Source organism: Desmodus rotundus, chromosome 6 (genome assembly GCF_022682495.2).
Source record: "Desmodus rotundus isolate HL8 chromosome 6, HLdesRot8A.1, whole genome shotgun sequence".
NCBI classification, from domain to species: Eukaryota; Metazoa; Chordata; class Mammalia; order Chiroptera; family Phyllostomidae; genus Desmodus; species Desmodus rotundus.
The window spans coordinates 97,029,547-97,042,440 of NC_071392.1; the positions used below are offsets into that span (position 1 = coordinate 97,029,547).

At 58.6% G+C, this 12,894-nt stretch overlaps 1 protein-coding gene across 1 annotated transcript in view; it reads left to right on the forward strand.

The window, feature by feature from the left end:
* Positions 1-1,286: 1,286 nt before the first annotated feature.
* PMEPA1 (prostate transmembrane protein, androgen induced 1) overlaps positions 1,287-12,894 on the forward strand; it is a 48,741-nt gene continuing 37,133 nt past the window's right edge. The window contains exon 1 of the mRNA XM_053926995.2: positions 1,287-1,843. Coding sequence (XP_053782970.1) covers positions 1,645-1,843 — 199 coding nt within the window. The 5' untranslated portion in view covers positions 1,287-1,644. The remainder of the gene's footprint in view (positions 1,844-12,894) is intronic.

Below are 12,894 nucleotides of genomic sequence, written 5' to 3' on the forward strand. Positions count from 1 at the left end.
GTGGGACCCACAGTCACCCCAGGCCCATCCAACATTGTCAGGGTCCCCCAAAGAATCCTTGGGACCTCCCCCCACCCCTTCAGCTTTTTCTCCAAGCTGCAGAGGCCAAATTGCAGCAAGACCTGTCATCCCCCCGCCCCCTCCCGCCACGGACCTGCTGGTGAAATCAACCCCTTTGCAAGGTGGGGCTGAGACTGCCCAGCTCACAGTAGGGGTGCCCATCTGGGCCCTGGGGCTGAGACCTAGCTCTAAGGTGGAACTTCTCCTCCCAAACAAAGAGGGTCAGGGCCCTTGAACTTCCCTGTGTACTGGACACCAGTGGGCTCCCCATTAATCGTGTACCAGCCTATCACCCCACCAGAAAAACAGTTTCCTGCCTGCCTGCGTGCTGAGAGAGCTTGAGGCATTATTGTGCCTGGTGCAGGGGGAGAACTCACCCACTTCCTGGGCTGGCTTTTTCCAAATTCAGCAAGACTCTGGTTCCAGTGTATGAAAAGGAAATAATAACTTTTAGACCCCCTTTGCTCCTGAATACAAAAATAGGCTCTGCTCATTACTAAAACTCTAGGCATTACAGGGACACAGGGATATTTAAAGAACTACAGATGGGGGCGGTGGGGGGAGGGGAAACCTGCAGATGACCTGGGTTGAGCTTGGGCTCTGCCACTGCGTGGAAGCTCCCGGACTATGTGGTGACAAGGGCCCCCGGGCATTTACCGGAGCTGTCGGGGGCGTGTCCACGTGACCCCAAGTGTCCCCAGTGAACCCCACTGGGGTAGGGTTGAACTGCACCTGGGCAAAGTGGTCTAGGTGCCTCGTGGGGCAGCACACCTGGAGGCGGGGAGCTTCCTGCGCAATCGGGTAATGGGTGATCTGGGGGACAGCCCCCTCCCTTCTCTAACTTCCCCCGCCCCGAGACGCAGGGACCTCATGCTCCTTCGAGGGGACAAGCTTCCCCCAAAGTCTAGGTCAAGGACCCGGCCAATGGAGGGGATGTATGGAGGTGGGGAACGCACTCCCGCAAGTGGGGCTAGAACCCAATTCTGCTTCCCCCGGACTAGGGTGTGCAGGGCAGGGGTCCCAAACTGACCCCTCTAGGAAGGGGATCCAAAGCCCCTCCGCTGCGCGGGTCCCTAGTCAATGGGGCCGCCACCTTCTGGCCCTTTAAGAGCCCGCCCCCTTCCCCGTCACCCCGCCCCGCGGCCCGGGGAGGGGGTACAGGGGAACCTCGCCGGGGATTGGCGCAGCGCGCGCCCTCTCCCCGGCCCCCGCGCGGTGGGAACCGGCAGCCCCGTCTAGCGCTGACGTCAGACCGTCTGCCTGCCTCCGACCGCGGTCTCGGAGCGAAACCCGATCTCCTTGGACTTGAATGAGGAGGAGGCGGCGGCGGCGAAGGAGGAGGCGCTCGACTGGGGGAAGCCAGCAGCAGAGGCTCAGCCCCGGCGGCACCGCGCGCCCCGGCTGCCAGCCCATTTCCCGGACGCCACCCGCGGGCACTGCCGACGCCCCCGGGGCTGCGGAGGGGCGGCCGGGGGGCGCCGGGGAGTGCGGCCCCGCTCACTGAGTCCCGCGGCGCCCCGGAAACTTGGCGGCGTCCCGAGCCCGGCGAGCCGGGGCGCGCCTTCCCCGCCGCGCGCCTTCTGCATGCGGGGCCCGAGCACCGGGCGCCGGCCGGAGCCCCCCCCCGGCCGCCCCCGTGCCCCCTGCGCCCCGCGCTGCGCCACCACGCCGTCCATGCACCGCTTGATGGGGGTCAACAGCACCGCCACCGCCGCCGCCGGGCAGCCCAATGTCTCCTGCACGTGCAACTGCAAACGCTCTTTGTTCCAGAGCATGGAGATCAGTGAGTGACCCCGCGCCCCCCTCCCCGGAGGCCCATCGGGCTTAGACCTTGAGTGGAGGCGCAGCTGCGGGCGGGGGACCGGGCTGTGCGCGCCCCCTCGGGCTGTGAGCCCTGCGCCCCGGCTGCGCCCGCCGCGCCCCGGACGCGCCCTCCCGGCTCGCGGCAGCTGGCGGCCGGCCCGGCTTTGTCCCGCGGCGCTGCGAGCCTGGAACGGCCCCCGCTGCCCGCGCCCCGCCCTCAGGGTCTCGGACCCGGGGCTGAGTGGTGGAGGGCCGCGGGGCGCCCGGCGAGAGAGGGCTGGGGCAGGCGGCTGCGTGAAGTTTCCATTTTATTTCCCGAAGGGGCAGTCGCGATGGACCAATTAGGCCGGCTCTATATCAACTTTGGCTGGGAGGGGGGTGGCGGGCGTGTGAGACACTGTCTGGCCCGCGAGGTGTCTGGGCTCCGGCTGTGTGTCTGGAGTGTGCGTGGTGCTGTGTGCCTTGGTCTATGTGAGTGGGTTTCCGTGCGTTTGTGGAGTGTGCGTGTCTGTGTCTCTGGGTCTCAGGCGCAGCTCTGTGTGTGTGTCTGCGTCTGGGTCGCGGTCTGTCCCAGGAGGACGTGCTGGTGAGTCTCCTTGTGTCTGGGGCTCCTCTCTTGTGGGTCTGGGACCGTTTGTGTCCAGGTGTCTGAATCCAGGGCTCAGCGCCGGTGGGTCTGGCCCAACGTGGATCTCGAGTATGCGTGTCATTGTGTGAGTGTCTGTGTCCCCGACGCACCTATAAATATCCTCTGTCTGGACAGCTTGGCTCAGCCTGACTGGGACAGTGGTTACAAATGAGTCAAAGTTTGGGGCTGGCGGTGTTCCGGACCGCCCGGCCCTGACCGGGGAGGTGGGCTGAGGGTAGAGAGGGGGCTGTGTGAAGCTCATTCTGACTCCCCCTGTACTTCCCTCCTACACAGCCCACCCAGGTGGAGGTATGGTGGGATGGGGAATTGACGGCCACCCCTGGGGGTCTGCCTTCTAGCTGACCCTCCTCCCCCAGCCACCCTTTTGAGGACCCCTTGCCTCTCTGAACTTCAGTTTCCCCATCCTGGCCCCTAAGCACCCCAGACGAGGGGCACACAGCCCTTCCCTGCAAGGCCCAGCCTTCCAGCTGGGACCAGGAGCCAAGAGGCAGCTGCCACTGAGCCAGGGCAGTCACTAGGTGACTCATAAGCCAGTTTCCGCAGGCGGCTGCCACAGTTTTCGGCCCCTGAGCCTGTACAGTGAGGCGCGAGGGGTAAAAATAACCCATGACCGGCCCTGCTGGGGCAGGCTGGCGGACTCTGGTGGTGGGTCCTTCCATTCACCTCGCCCCACTCCCTCCTCCCTCCAGTCCAGGAATTAAAAGCGTTGCTCCCCCCTCCCCCCCGCACCCAGTTGCCCTGCGCCAGGGCAGCGAGGTGCCAGGAGAACCTGCCCAGAGCCAGCGTTTGCGGAATTGAGTTGCATTTGAACCAGATTGCCTCCCAAAGGCCCTTTGTGAACTCGGGAGGCTAATGAAATGCACGAGGATATTATTAAAATATGTTTGCACATGTTTGGACAGAGTCTAGCCGCTGCTAAATGGATTGCTGCTTAAGGCCCCTCCGTGCCTTGTCCTTAGCCCCTCCTTCTGCAAGGCTGCATAGGAGACCTCCTGCCCAGGGGGTCCACCTTGTGTTGAACTTGTCACCTAGAGGGCTGGGTACCCTCAGACTTTCTGTTCTTGTCCTTCCTTTGGGCTCAGGACTTTAAAAAACATTCCTTCTTATTTCTGTCTCTTCTTTGGCTAATATTTCAGCTGACGCTGAGGTGTTGACAAAACCATTGCCTGCAGGAACCCTTGAGGGTAGTGCCTGGAACCCTGGCCTGCCTAGCTGGCCCCCCGGGGGTGGCCCATTAGTCACCGTGTATTTTTTACACAGGGCCCCCTACTTACTGGAAGAAAGCCCAGGGCAGGAGGAAGCAGCTTCAAAACCCAGGTATAATGTAACAGTTTGTTGCAAGCGCTAATCAGATTTCACTGAAGGGTCTGGTTGAGGAAGCCTTGGGGGCCTGGAGTTTACACAAAAAGATAGGGAGGAAAGAGAGGGAAAGGAAGAAGGGAGAAAGGAAAGACACGGAAGAGTGGCCCCTGGGTGTTCACAGGTCAGCACAGCTGCGGATGGGTTTGGACTTCGGCTGCCAGGCAGTGGCCGGTGGCTGTGCTTCCAGGAGGGGACGCTGCCCTTGTTAGGGTCTTGTAGCTGCCTGGGCCTCCGTTTCCTCACCTGAAACATGAGACCATGAGGCAGAAATTTTACCCCCTTTCGAGTTGGGGCCTCTGCGCTCCCAATTGTGTTCCCAACTGCGGCTGGAGGCCTCTGGGCCAGAGGGGCCCTTGCTCCCACAGTGCTGGTGTGGTCTTCAGTTGTCCCCATTTCAGACCTGGCAGGGACCCCCTCAGGGTTCACGCCATCATTTTACAGAGGAGGCAGGGTGGTGATGGAAAGTTTTGCCCCAAGTCCCCCACCCACGCTCGATTCGGACCCAGGGTTCTTCCTCGTGGAGCGCACACACTGTCCCTTGAGTCTGAACTTGGGCGCCAGAGTAGGTCCACCTTGAACTTGGGGGACTCGAGGAAATGAGCGGCATCCCTTTTGCACCCTGGAGACTATGGCGGGTGGAGGGGTGGCGGGGGCGGGGGGAGTGAGTAGGAGGGCTCTGGGGAAGCCAGACACCTAGAAAGGCTTGACTTGACTTCACCAAGATGCTCCAGGAGTCCCTATCTTTTCTGAGAGCCAAGGGGTGATGTCTGAGGGCAATTCACTGTCCCCAAAACACACCCCGCAGAAAGATGCGCCATTCTTTAAAAAGCAGGGGTCTTGAGATTAAAAACAGTGGCCCCCAGTGACAACCCACCAGAGGCAGCAGCCAGCGGGGAGGGGAGTTTGCTCCGGCTCCTTTTGAGGAAAAGGTTTCCCCTGGCATGCATTTTTTTCTTGGCGTTCTTGTTGACCTGCTTTTAGTTCAGCCGGGTCTCTTAAAAATGACCCGTCTTTCTCTGTCAGCTTCTGCTCCTGGGGGTCAGGTAGCAGCTAATTGCTCTCTGGACAGACTGAATTGTCTGCCACACAGCTGTTGTTCCTTGGGGAGGCACCCCCTGCCCCAGACCCACCCTGCTCCCCTGCAGGAAGTATCTGCAGGTGGCAGTTTGGGTTTGTAACCAGGGTCAGTCATTGATCCTCTGGTGCGTCTTCTCCAGCTGGCTGCAGACAAACAGTCTCGCACCACCGCTTTCAGAAACTCACGGGATGCCCAGCCTTCTGATTGTTGGCCCGCCACATGCTACTCAAGGTTCACACTCAGCACTAGGGTGTCTCAACCTCGGCACCGGGTAATTCCTGCGTGTCCCTGGCCCCTCTCCGCCAGCAGGGGTAGCATCTATTCCCCGCACCAAGTTGGGACAACCCAAACTGTGTGCAGACTTTGCCCAACATCCCCTGCAGGGCACCGCCCTCCCACCCTACCCCACCCCCACCCTGGCCGAGAACCACTGCTTTAATTAGTTACTGGTTTCTGCAGGGCAGGTGGGGGGATGTTGGGGGCGGGATGGCAGGTCTGAATCACCAGCAGAGCCTCAGTTCCCTTTAGAAATCGGTCCCTGGAAAGACTAGGGTCGCTCTCCAGTTTGGCACCGGCCACTCGCGCCACAGAGCTTCCCACGGAGGGCCTGCTCTGTGCAGGAGAGGAGGGGCTCCTTCTTGCTGAAGTTTTCGGTTTTCATCATGGATTTGCATTTATTTGGAGGAGAGACTCTGGCACCCGTGAGAAGTCGGTATTTCAGGATTCGGCTTAAACTGCGGGTGTCGAGGGCCCATTATGCCCCTCTGTGGGCCCACCTCAGCTGGGATTTTCAACCCACAACATTTTAGGACTGGGTCTTAGGTTGGGGTGCAATTAGGGGGTTGACTTTTGACTAAACCTCAGGTTGGGCAGAGGGTCTGCGCGGAGCCAGCTACAGCGCCCGGTGTGGCCCAGGGTTGGGGTGAGCTTGGTGTTTATCAAGACAGAATGCGTAATTGCCCCTGCTTGCATGTGTCGCACACATGCACACCCACCCCCACCCCTCGTGTGCACACCCACACACACACACACACGCACATGCACACTCAGCCGCTACCTCTCTGCCTGTCTCGCCAGCTTCTTTTTTGGTGGGGAAAGGTTACAGTCTCTCCTGGGCGTGTGAAAAAACACAGGAAACAGGAAGAAAGTGCACACACGTATTGCACCACTGTGTGCACTCTCCCTTGGAGAGGAAGCGGGGAGTGGAGTGGCGTGCGAGGTGGCTGTTGGGAGGGTCCCGAGGTGGCTGCTGGGCTTCAGCACAGCAAGGTGCGTGTGCCCCTAGAGCCTCAGAGCCGTGGCTCAGGGGCGCCCAGATACCTGCCCCACCCGGGTTTTTCAGCATTTACGGTTTGGTCAGTCGTGCCAACATGAGAAAAGTTTCCAGAAGAGAGTCCAGGTGGCTTTTTTGTGTCAGGTATCATCACTCAGGGACCACGTTTGCAGGCAGCTTGGCCTCTGGGATCCTGCCCAGAGGGAAGGATGTCGGTGCCCCCGTGGAGGGAAAGATGTCGAAGCCCAGGGCCCGTTTTGTGCTTTGTAGCAGGCGCCGCTGTGCCCGCTCCTCTGTGTGCCCAAGGAGCAGTGAGGGGCCCCACGCTGTGACTGGATCCCCGAGCCAGGGTGCCAGGGTGCCAGTTTGCCCTGTGGGGAGCTGCAGAGAATGGGGTACACCCTGAGGAGCCACTGCCACTTGGCTCACCATTGCCACGTGGGCCCCATGGGGCCAGATCTTTCGTTCCAGGGACCCGGACTGCTAGATTTTGATGCAAAACCAGGATTTTAAGTACTGGTGATGAAGTGGGGTGACAGCAGCCCCGTGTGCTGGGGTGTTGGAGGTGTTTGGAAATCAGGGCGCCCTATACTCCTCCGCCCAGAGGCAGGCTGCACCCCTCTGTGAAGTCACGGCAATGCTGAGCGAACCCTGACACCTCGGGGTCTCACCAGGGCCTTGTCAGGCTCTGGCAAGACATGTCTGTCACCAAGCTGGAGAAAGTCCCCGAATGGCTGGCCAACAGGAGCAGGCGGCTTCAGCACCCTGAGGTGGGCCTGGAACAGTTTGGGGCACCCCGGGCTTTCCGAGAGCCACAGATTGGCTCCTCTCTTCTGTTTCCAGGGTGACTGATAGGTTTTTGCTTCCCCTCCCTTTCCTAGTTGGATACAGAGAGCTTATTATATGCCAGGTACTAGTGACACATTTTTCTCAGTCTTCAAAACAACTCTGTGGGAGAGGCGTTGCTAGCACCAGTTGGCCGATGCAAAAGATAGGGTCAGAGAGGGTAAGACATGTGCCCCGGGTCACACAGCCGGGAACTGATGCCCTGTCTTCCTCCCCAGGATGCCACACTGACTCCCCAAGTCCCAGCGCTTTCTTTGCTGGGCTTGATGTTGCCATTGGGTTTTAGAATTTGTCCTGAGAAAACAAGCCTTCCGGGAGGAAAGTGAGCAATTCCCCTGGGAGGGCCCCACACTGGCTGTTCCGAGTGCTGTCCCAGGTGCTCCACAACACCAGGGGGCATCCAGGCAAAGGTGAGGACACACAAGTCATGACGTCATGAGAGGCCTCCCAGGCCCCCAGACTGGTCACCCTGTTTGGGCTCCCAAAGCGCCCCATGAGTCTCCTCCGTCAGAACTGCCGCGTGGCATTGAAAATCGTGTAATTAGTGTGCCATACCTGTTTCCTGGTCCCCCAGCCCTGAGGGATTCACGTAAGATCCCCACAGCCCAGTAGGTCCCTCGTATGCATATGAACAGAGAAGGACGTGGGCAGGCCGGGCGGACGGGTTTGTAGAAGATTCCAGACAGGAGAGGAGGTAGTCAAGATGCAGACTCAAAACCTTCCTTTTTCAGGCGTGCAGATCCCTCCTGAGCCTCCCCCGCCCCTCTGTAAGCTGGCCCCGCCACACAGGACTGCTACTGGGCGGTGGAGGCTCCTCCTGCACAGTGTTACTGTGAATGCTCCAGGGACGGGGCCGCTGTTTGGGGCAGGACGCTGTACCTTAGCCTCTGGACACACTGAAGCTGCACTAAGGGGCTGGTGCAGAAATCCAGCGCAGAGGTGACCCCTCCAGCCCATTGTCCCAGGAGACATCCAGGTTTCTTGGGATCGCCTGAGTGCTGGTAAGAGCATCGAAGTGACAAAGGCGCATCACTGGCGCCTGTCCTTGCCCCAGAGGGAGAATTTCTAGGGTGATTCTCTTCTGCACACACTTGCCCCAGGCTTGGGGCATTTTTCGGTTACTCTCCTTGCCGCCGGCACCCGCGGGTGGAGCTGGCATTTGCTCTGCTGTGATGCGGAGATGCCAGCACCTGGGGCATCTTGAAAGGGGTCAGGCAGCCACGGTGACTCACCTTCAGAGGTAGCAGGCAGAGATGGCATCTCTGGGGTGTTCCGCAAATTCTGTGGTGTGTTCGTTTCCCGTTGGGGCGGGGGTGGGAGGGAGAAGGACTGTGTTGCTTGGCCTAGCATCCGAGCCTGTCTGGACACCGGGGAGGGGAGGCTCTGCTGTTCTTCCCCTGCACATGTGTTGCCCCCCACCCAATCCTCACCTGAGGATATGTTTACTGATTTTAGAGAGAGGAGGAGAGAGAAACATCCATCAGTTACCTCCCATATGCGCCCCGACCGGGGATTGAGCCCGCAGCCTTTTCAGTGTACAGGACGATGCTCCAGCCTGCTGAGCTGCCCGGCCAGGGCTCCCTTTACCTATGTTTTAACTATAGTCATTTATTATTGTTTCAGCGGGTTTGGGAAATGGCTGTACTGGCAGGAAAGGCAGTTTTAACTATTCGGTAACAAAACCCCCGGTGGCTCTGGAACCTGAATACTGGGTAAAGTTTTCTTCTGTACTCTAAAAGCCAATCCCCCCGGGGCTCTGGGGCTCCGTGCTGGGCTCCCCGAGGCTGGACAGATACGGCCTCGGTCTCTGAACAGTCACGCAGGTTTGAAACACCACCTTGCCTCTTGAACTCGGAGTAATTGTCCCACATCCGTTGTCCCCAGTGTGGACTTTGGTGGTGATAGGGGAGGGGCAGCCTTAGGATCCTAGTTAGGACCGATGGAACCTTCAGGACAGACTGGCTGTTCAGTAAACAGTGGCACAGTTGGTGACAGGGAGAACCGATGGTGTTCCTTGGTTTCCCCACTGTGGCGGCAGGGAGTTTGCGGTGAAGTTCTGCAGACGCCAGTGCGAGATGAGTCTGTCTGTGACAGCTGTCACCCCTGGTCTTCTCCGTCGGGGAGTCATCGGTTCCTGGTGTGGGGGTCACGCAGGCTTCGAGGGTGGGAGAATCTCTCTCTGTTGGTCCTTAAGGTGTCCAGGAGCTCATGCTTCCATCCCTGGCTTGGGAGGTGGGGGTAGAAAGTGGCGAATCCAATCATGGATTAGTTGGGGTGTCAGTGATTAAGAATATAGAAATACGTGCTTTTTACATTTAAAACCCCATGTCTGCATATATATAGAAAATATAATTGCGAATCTTATTATCCAAAGTGTAGAATACTCTACTCCCCGAGGCTGAAGGATTCTCTGAGGTCCCTCGACTGGACTCGCAGCTGATGTGACTGGGACCGAGCCTGAAGCTCCTCCCTGGCTCTGCCCTGGGCTCCCGAGGCAGCTGAAACCAGGGTTCCCAGGCTCTATCCTCAGAAGAAGATAAGTGAGGAGCTGAGTCAGTTTCCTAGCAAACTTTAGGCCAAGCCAACTGCCCTTTCCCAAAAGAGGGTTTTCAGCCCTGGTGGTCTTGGCTACCTGCTCACTGCTGCTCCCCTTGAGTAGACTCCCTGAGACCGCAGTGCAGCCCGCCCACCTGCCTTGCTGTGCCTGTGATTGTCCAGGTAGTTGGTGGTAAATGGGACCACTGCCTCAGAGCATAAGCCAGATGTAAGTTCAGTTTTATTCTCTCCTACATCGGCATGCCCACCAGGGTTGGACATCCTGACAGGGACACTTTCGGACTTGGCTAACACTGTCCGATGAGACCCAGGTGCTGGCCGACAGGTTCGGCCCCAGTCCTGTTGGTGGTTAATCTCAGTGCCATACTTCCACGAGGGAGGCTCTCGGCCACAGCAAACACTCCTTCTTCGCCAGCCGACGTTAAAGCAGGTAAAATAGCTTGGATCTGATGCTAGAACTCCAGGTGAGGTCAGTTTGAGAGGTGGCGGCAGAGTTTGGTTCTGTAGACGATGCATTGCAACAGCCTCATCAGAGAGAGGAGAATCTCTGTGTTCTTCTGCGGCCTGTACATCAAAGGAATAAAAAAATAAAAGTTAACGCCAAGATTTTCACTAAGACTGTGGATAAGTATGAATATGTGTGCTTGCTCCCGGTACATTGCTCATCGAGGCCTTCGCTCTCCAGAGAGAAGGAGGACGTGAAGAGGCGGGGATGGAGGGTCCATTCAGGCCCTGGGACCCCTGCAGGAACTGGGTGGCTGTCCCCCACTCCAGTTGGCACATTCCCAAGTCATCTGGCTAATGTGTGGTAGCCAGTCGAAGCCCTGACCGCCTTCCTAAAAACAATGTAGCCGGTAATAATTCTGTAAACCGATGAATCAACTTTGCGCAAGCACCCTGAGTAATTTCTTTGTTCTTCCCTTTCTACTTTGTAATGGGTGTCTGCAGAAGCCAAAGGTTCGGGCTTGCAGGAGGCATGATTCATTTATTGGCGTCTGGGCCGCTCCGCTACCTTTCAGTGGTTTCAAGATGCCGTCTGGGTGAGCCAGGCGTGATTCATCCCGGGCTGAGCTCCGCAGCCCGTGGGGTCATGACCACTGGAGGAAACTGTGTGTGTTTTTTTCCCCCCTAAGCTCCTTAATGGGAGAAAGAGGAGGGTGCGCTGAGATGATGGAGAGGGTGTCAATTACATTAGTGAATATAACTGATTAAATAACAGCAGCCGGCCCTTTAAACACCACTCCATCGGCTGCTGTCGATCGTTCCGATAGACCAAGCTCCGCACACTCTCATCTCGGCTGTATCTCGCCCGTGTTTATGGATCCCGATCCCTGAGCCGGCTGACACGTGGGGCGGACGCCCCATCCAACCCGGAGCAGGGCTTCCAGACGGAAGACGCTGAGGCAGGAAGTGCTGCCTTTAAAAAACTCTACCCGCTGGGTCCACCTGGGAACAGTTGAAACATCTCTGCTTCGGGGTCAGGGGCCACTCCCCACACCCCTGTCATCTGCTGGCAGTGACCATTGTCAGACGTTTGCAGTGGACGAGGCTTTGCCTTAGCTGTGAAGGGTGTGAACTTACACAGGGAGCTTCTGGGTTTACCTAATTTCACTTGTTACTTTGGGCTCTAAATAAAATTGTCACCGTCCTTCCATCGAGAGGGTAATTAGCACCGCTTGCTACATGGCCCAGAGGTGTCATTAGGAGACCAGCTTCCAATCCCCTGTGCGTCTAGGCCCTGCACAGGCAGCTTTTGGAGACTGTTGGAGACTGTTTCTCCCTGCGGCCACGTCTCCCTGCAGCCTCCTCTGGCGGGTTCTCCATCCGCCCTCGGCACCCCCCGAACCAGGGTCCTCAGCTGCTGTGGCCCGTCCGTCAGGGGAGCATCCAGCTGGTATTTATCAAGCTGCTTTGTGACTTTGAAGGTGTGGACCAGGGATGAAGGCATGGCCCTCAGCCCAGTCTGAGACACGGCTCATCCATCCCTGCACCTAGTCTTTTAGGGTCTGATTCCCTCCGGGGTGGAGCTCTGTGTCCGCTCCTCACTGGGACCCGAGCGGTGCAGTTACCCGAGCCTGTGAGCCTCAGGAGGTAAACTGGACACTGTCTGTGCAGAGAACTGGCCATGGGGTGGGCCCTGGGGGCTGCAGGACTCCCGGAAGGAGAAATTCCTCCTGCTTACAGCCACCAGGACGCCCTGTCCGCCACTCTTCGAGTCACCTTGGGGCTTCTGAATAAGTCAGGGACAGTTCCTTCTGTGCCTTCTAAGGATGTCCCAGCCTCTTGGAGGGACCCAACCCCCTCCTTCGGCTGTCAGGCCTGGGTCCCCCTCAGACCCCCGGGTTTATTCATGGCGAGATCTGGAATAAGACCCCACCCACTGTACTCAGCCCCCTAACGGTACTTCACTCGTCTTTCTTTTTCAGTCAGGGTCACACATTCAGTTGCCACAGGAGCCTCCATTTTGCCTTGCAACTTCTTTCCCTGGACGTCTCGAGCCCTACCTACGCATGTTGTAGCATTCCTTTACACTGTAGTGAGAACGAGCTCTGGACCCTTTCCCCAGAATAGACCGGGGTAAGTGAGGGTGGGGTTTGGGAGGAAGGAGAAAGGGAGAGGCTGAGAGGCATGAGCACCCGGCGCCCGGCAACTTTGTCTTCTGATCTCTTCTTGGTGTTTGCTGGTGACAGCGGGGCCTCTCGAATCCCAGCAGTTGCTCCTGGTGGGCTCAGGTGCTCATGGAGCACCGCCTGCCCCGCCGCATTCATCCTCGTGGCAGCCCCGCGTGCATGCAAGGCAGCAGAGCTCAGGCACATGCATGCGGCTGTGGCGATCACCCAGCCAGGAGCAGAGCCAGATTTGAACTTGGGCCACAGGGCTCCGGAGCCTATGCTTTTGCCCACCAGCCCCTGAGCTTCAGAACCACCTCTTACCCGTGGGAGGGTGTGTCCGACATCAGGCCCCTCTGCTCCTTTGCCCTCTGGCTTGTCCAGCTGGGCCTGTGTCCTCTTTAGTCCCCTCCTCCACACACTCCCCTTCTTGGAAGGGTCACCTGGCCGTGGTCCTGGGGCTTAAGGCTGCAGAGAGCAAGAATTTGTCCGGCATCGGGTTGCAGCTGAGGGGAGAGAGGGGTCACCCTGACCTGTGGGGGGCTGGGAGGGGAAAGCCCAGAGATCATGAGGGCTGGAGGGCCCCCCAGCCCTGGCTGACCGTGAACCCTGACACTCCGGCTGCCCCCGGGCCTGTCCCTGGGGGTGGGGCAGCCAG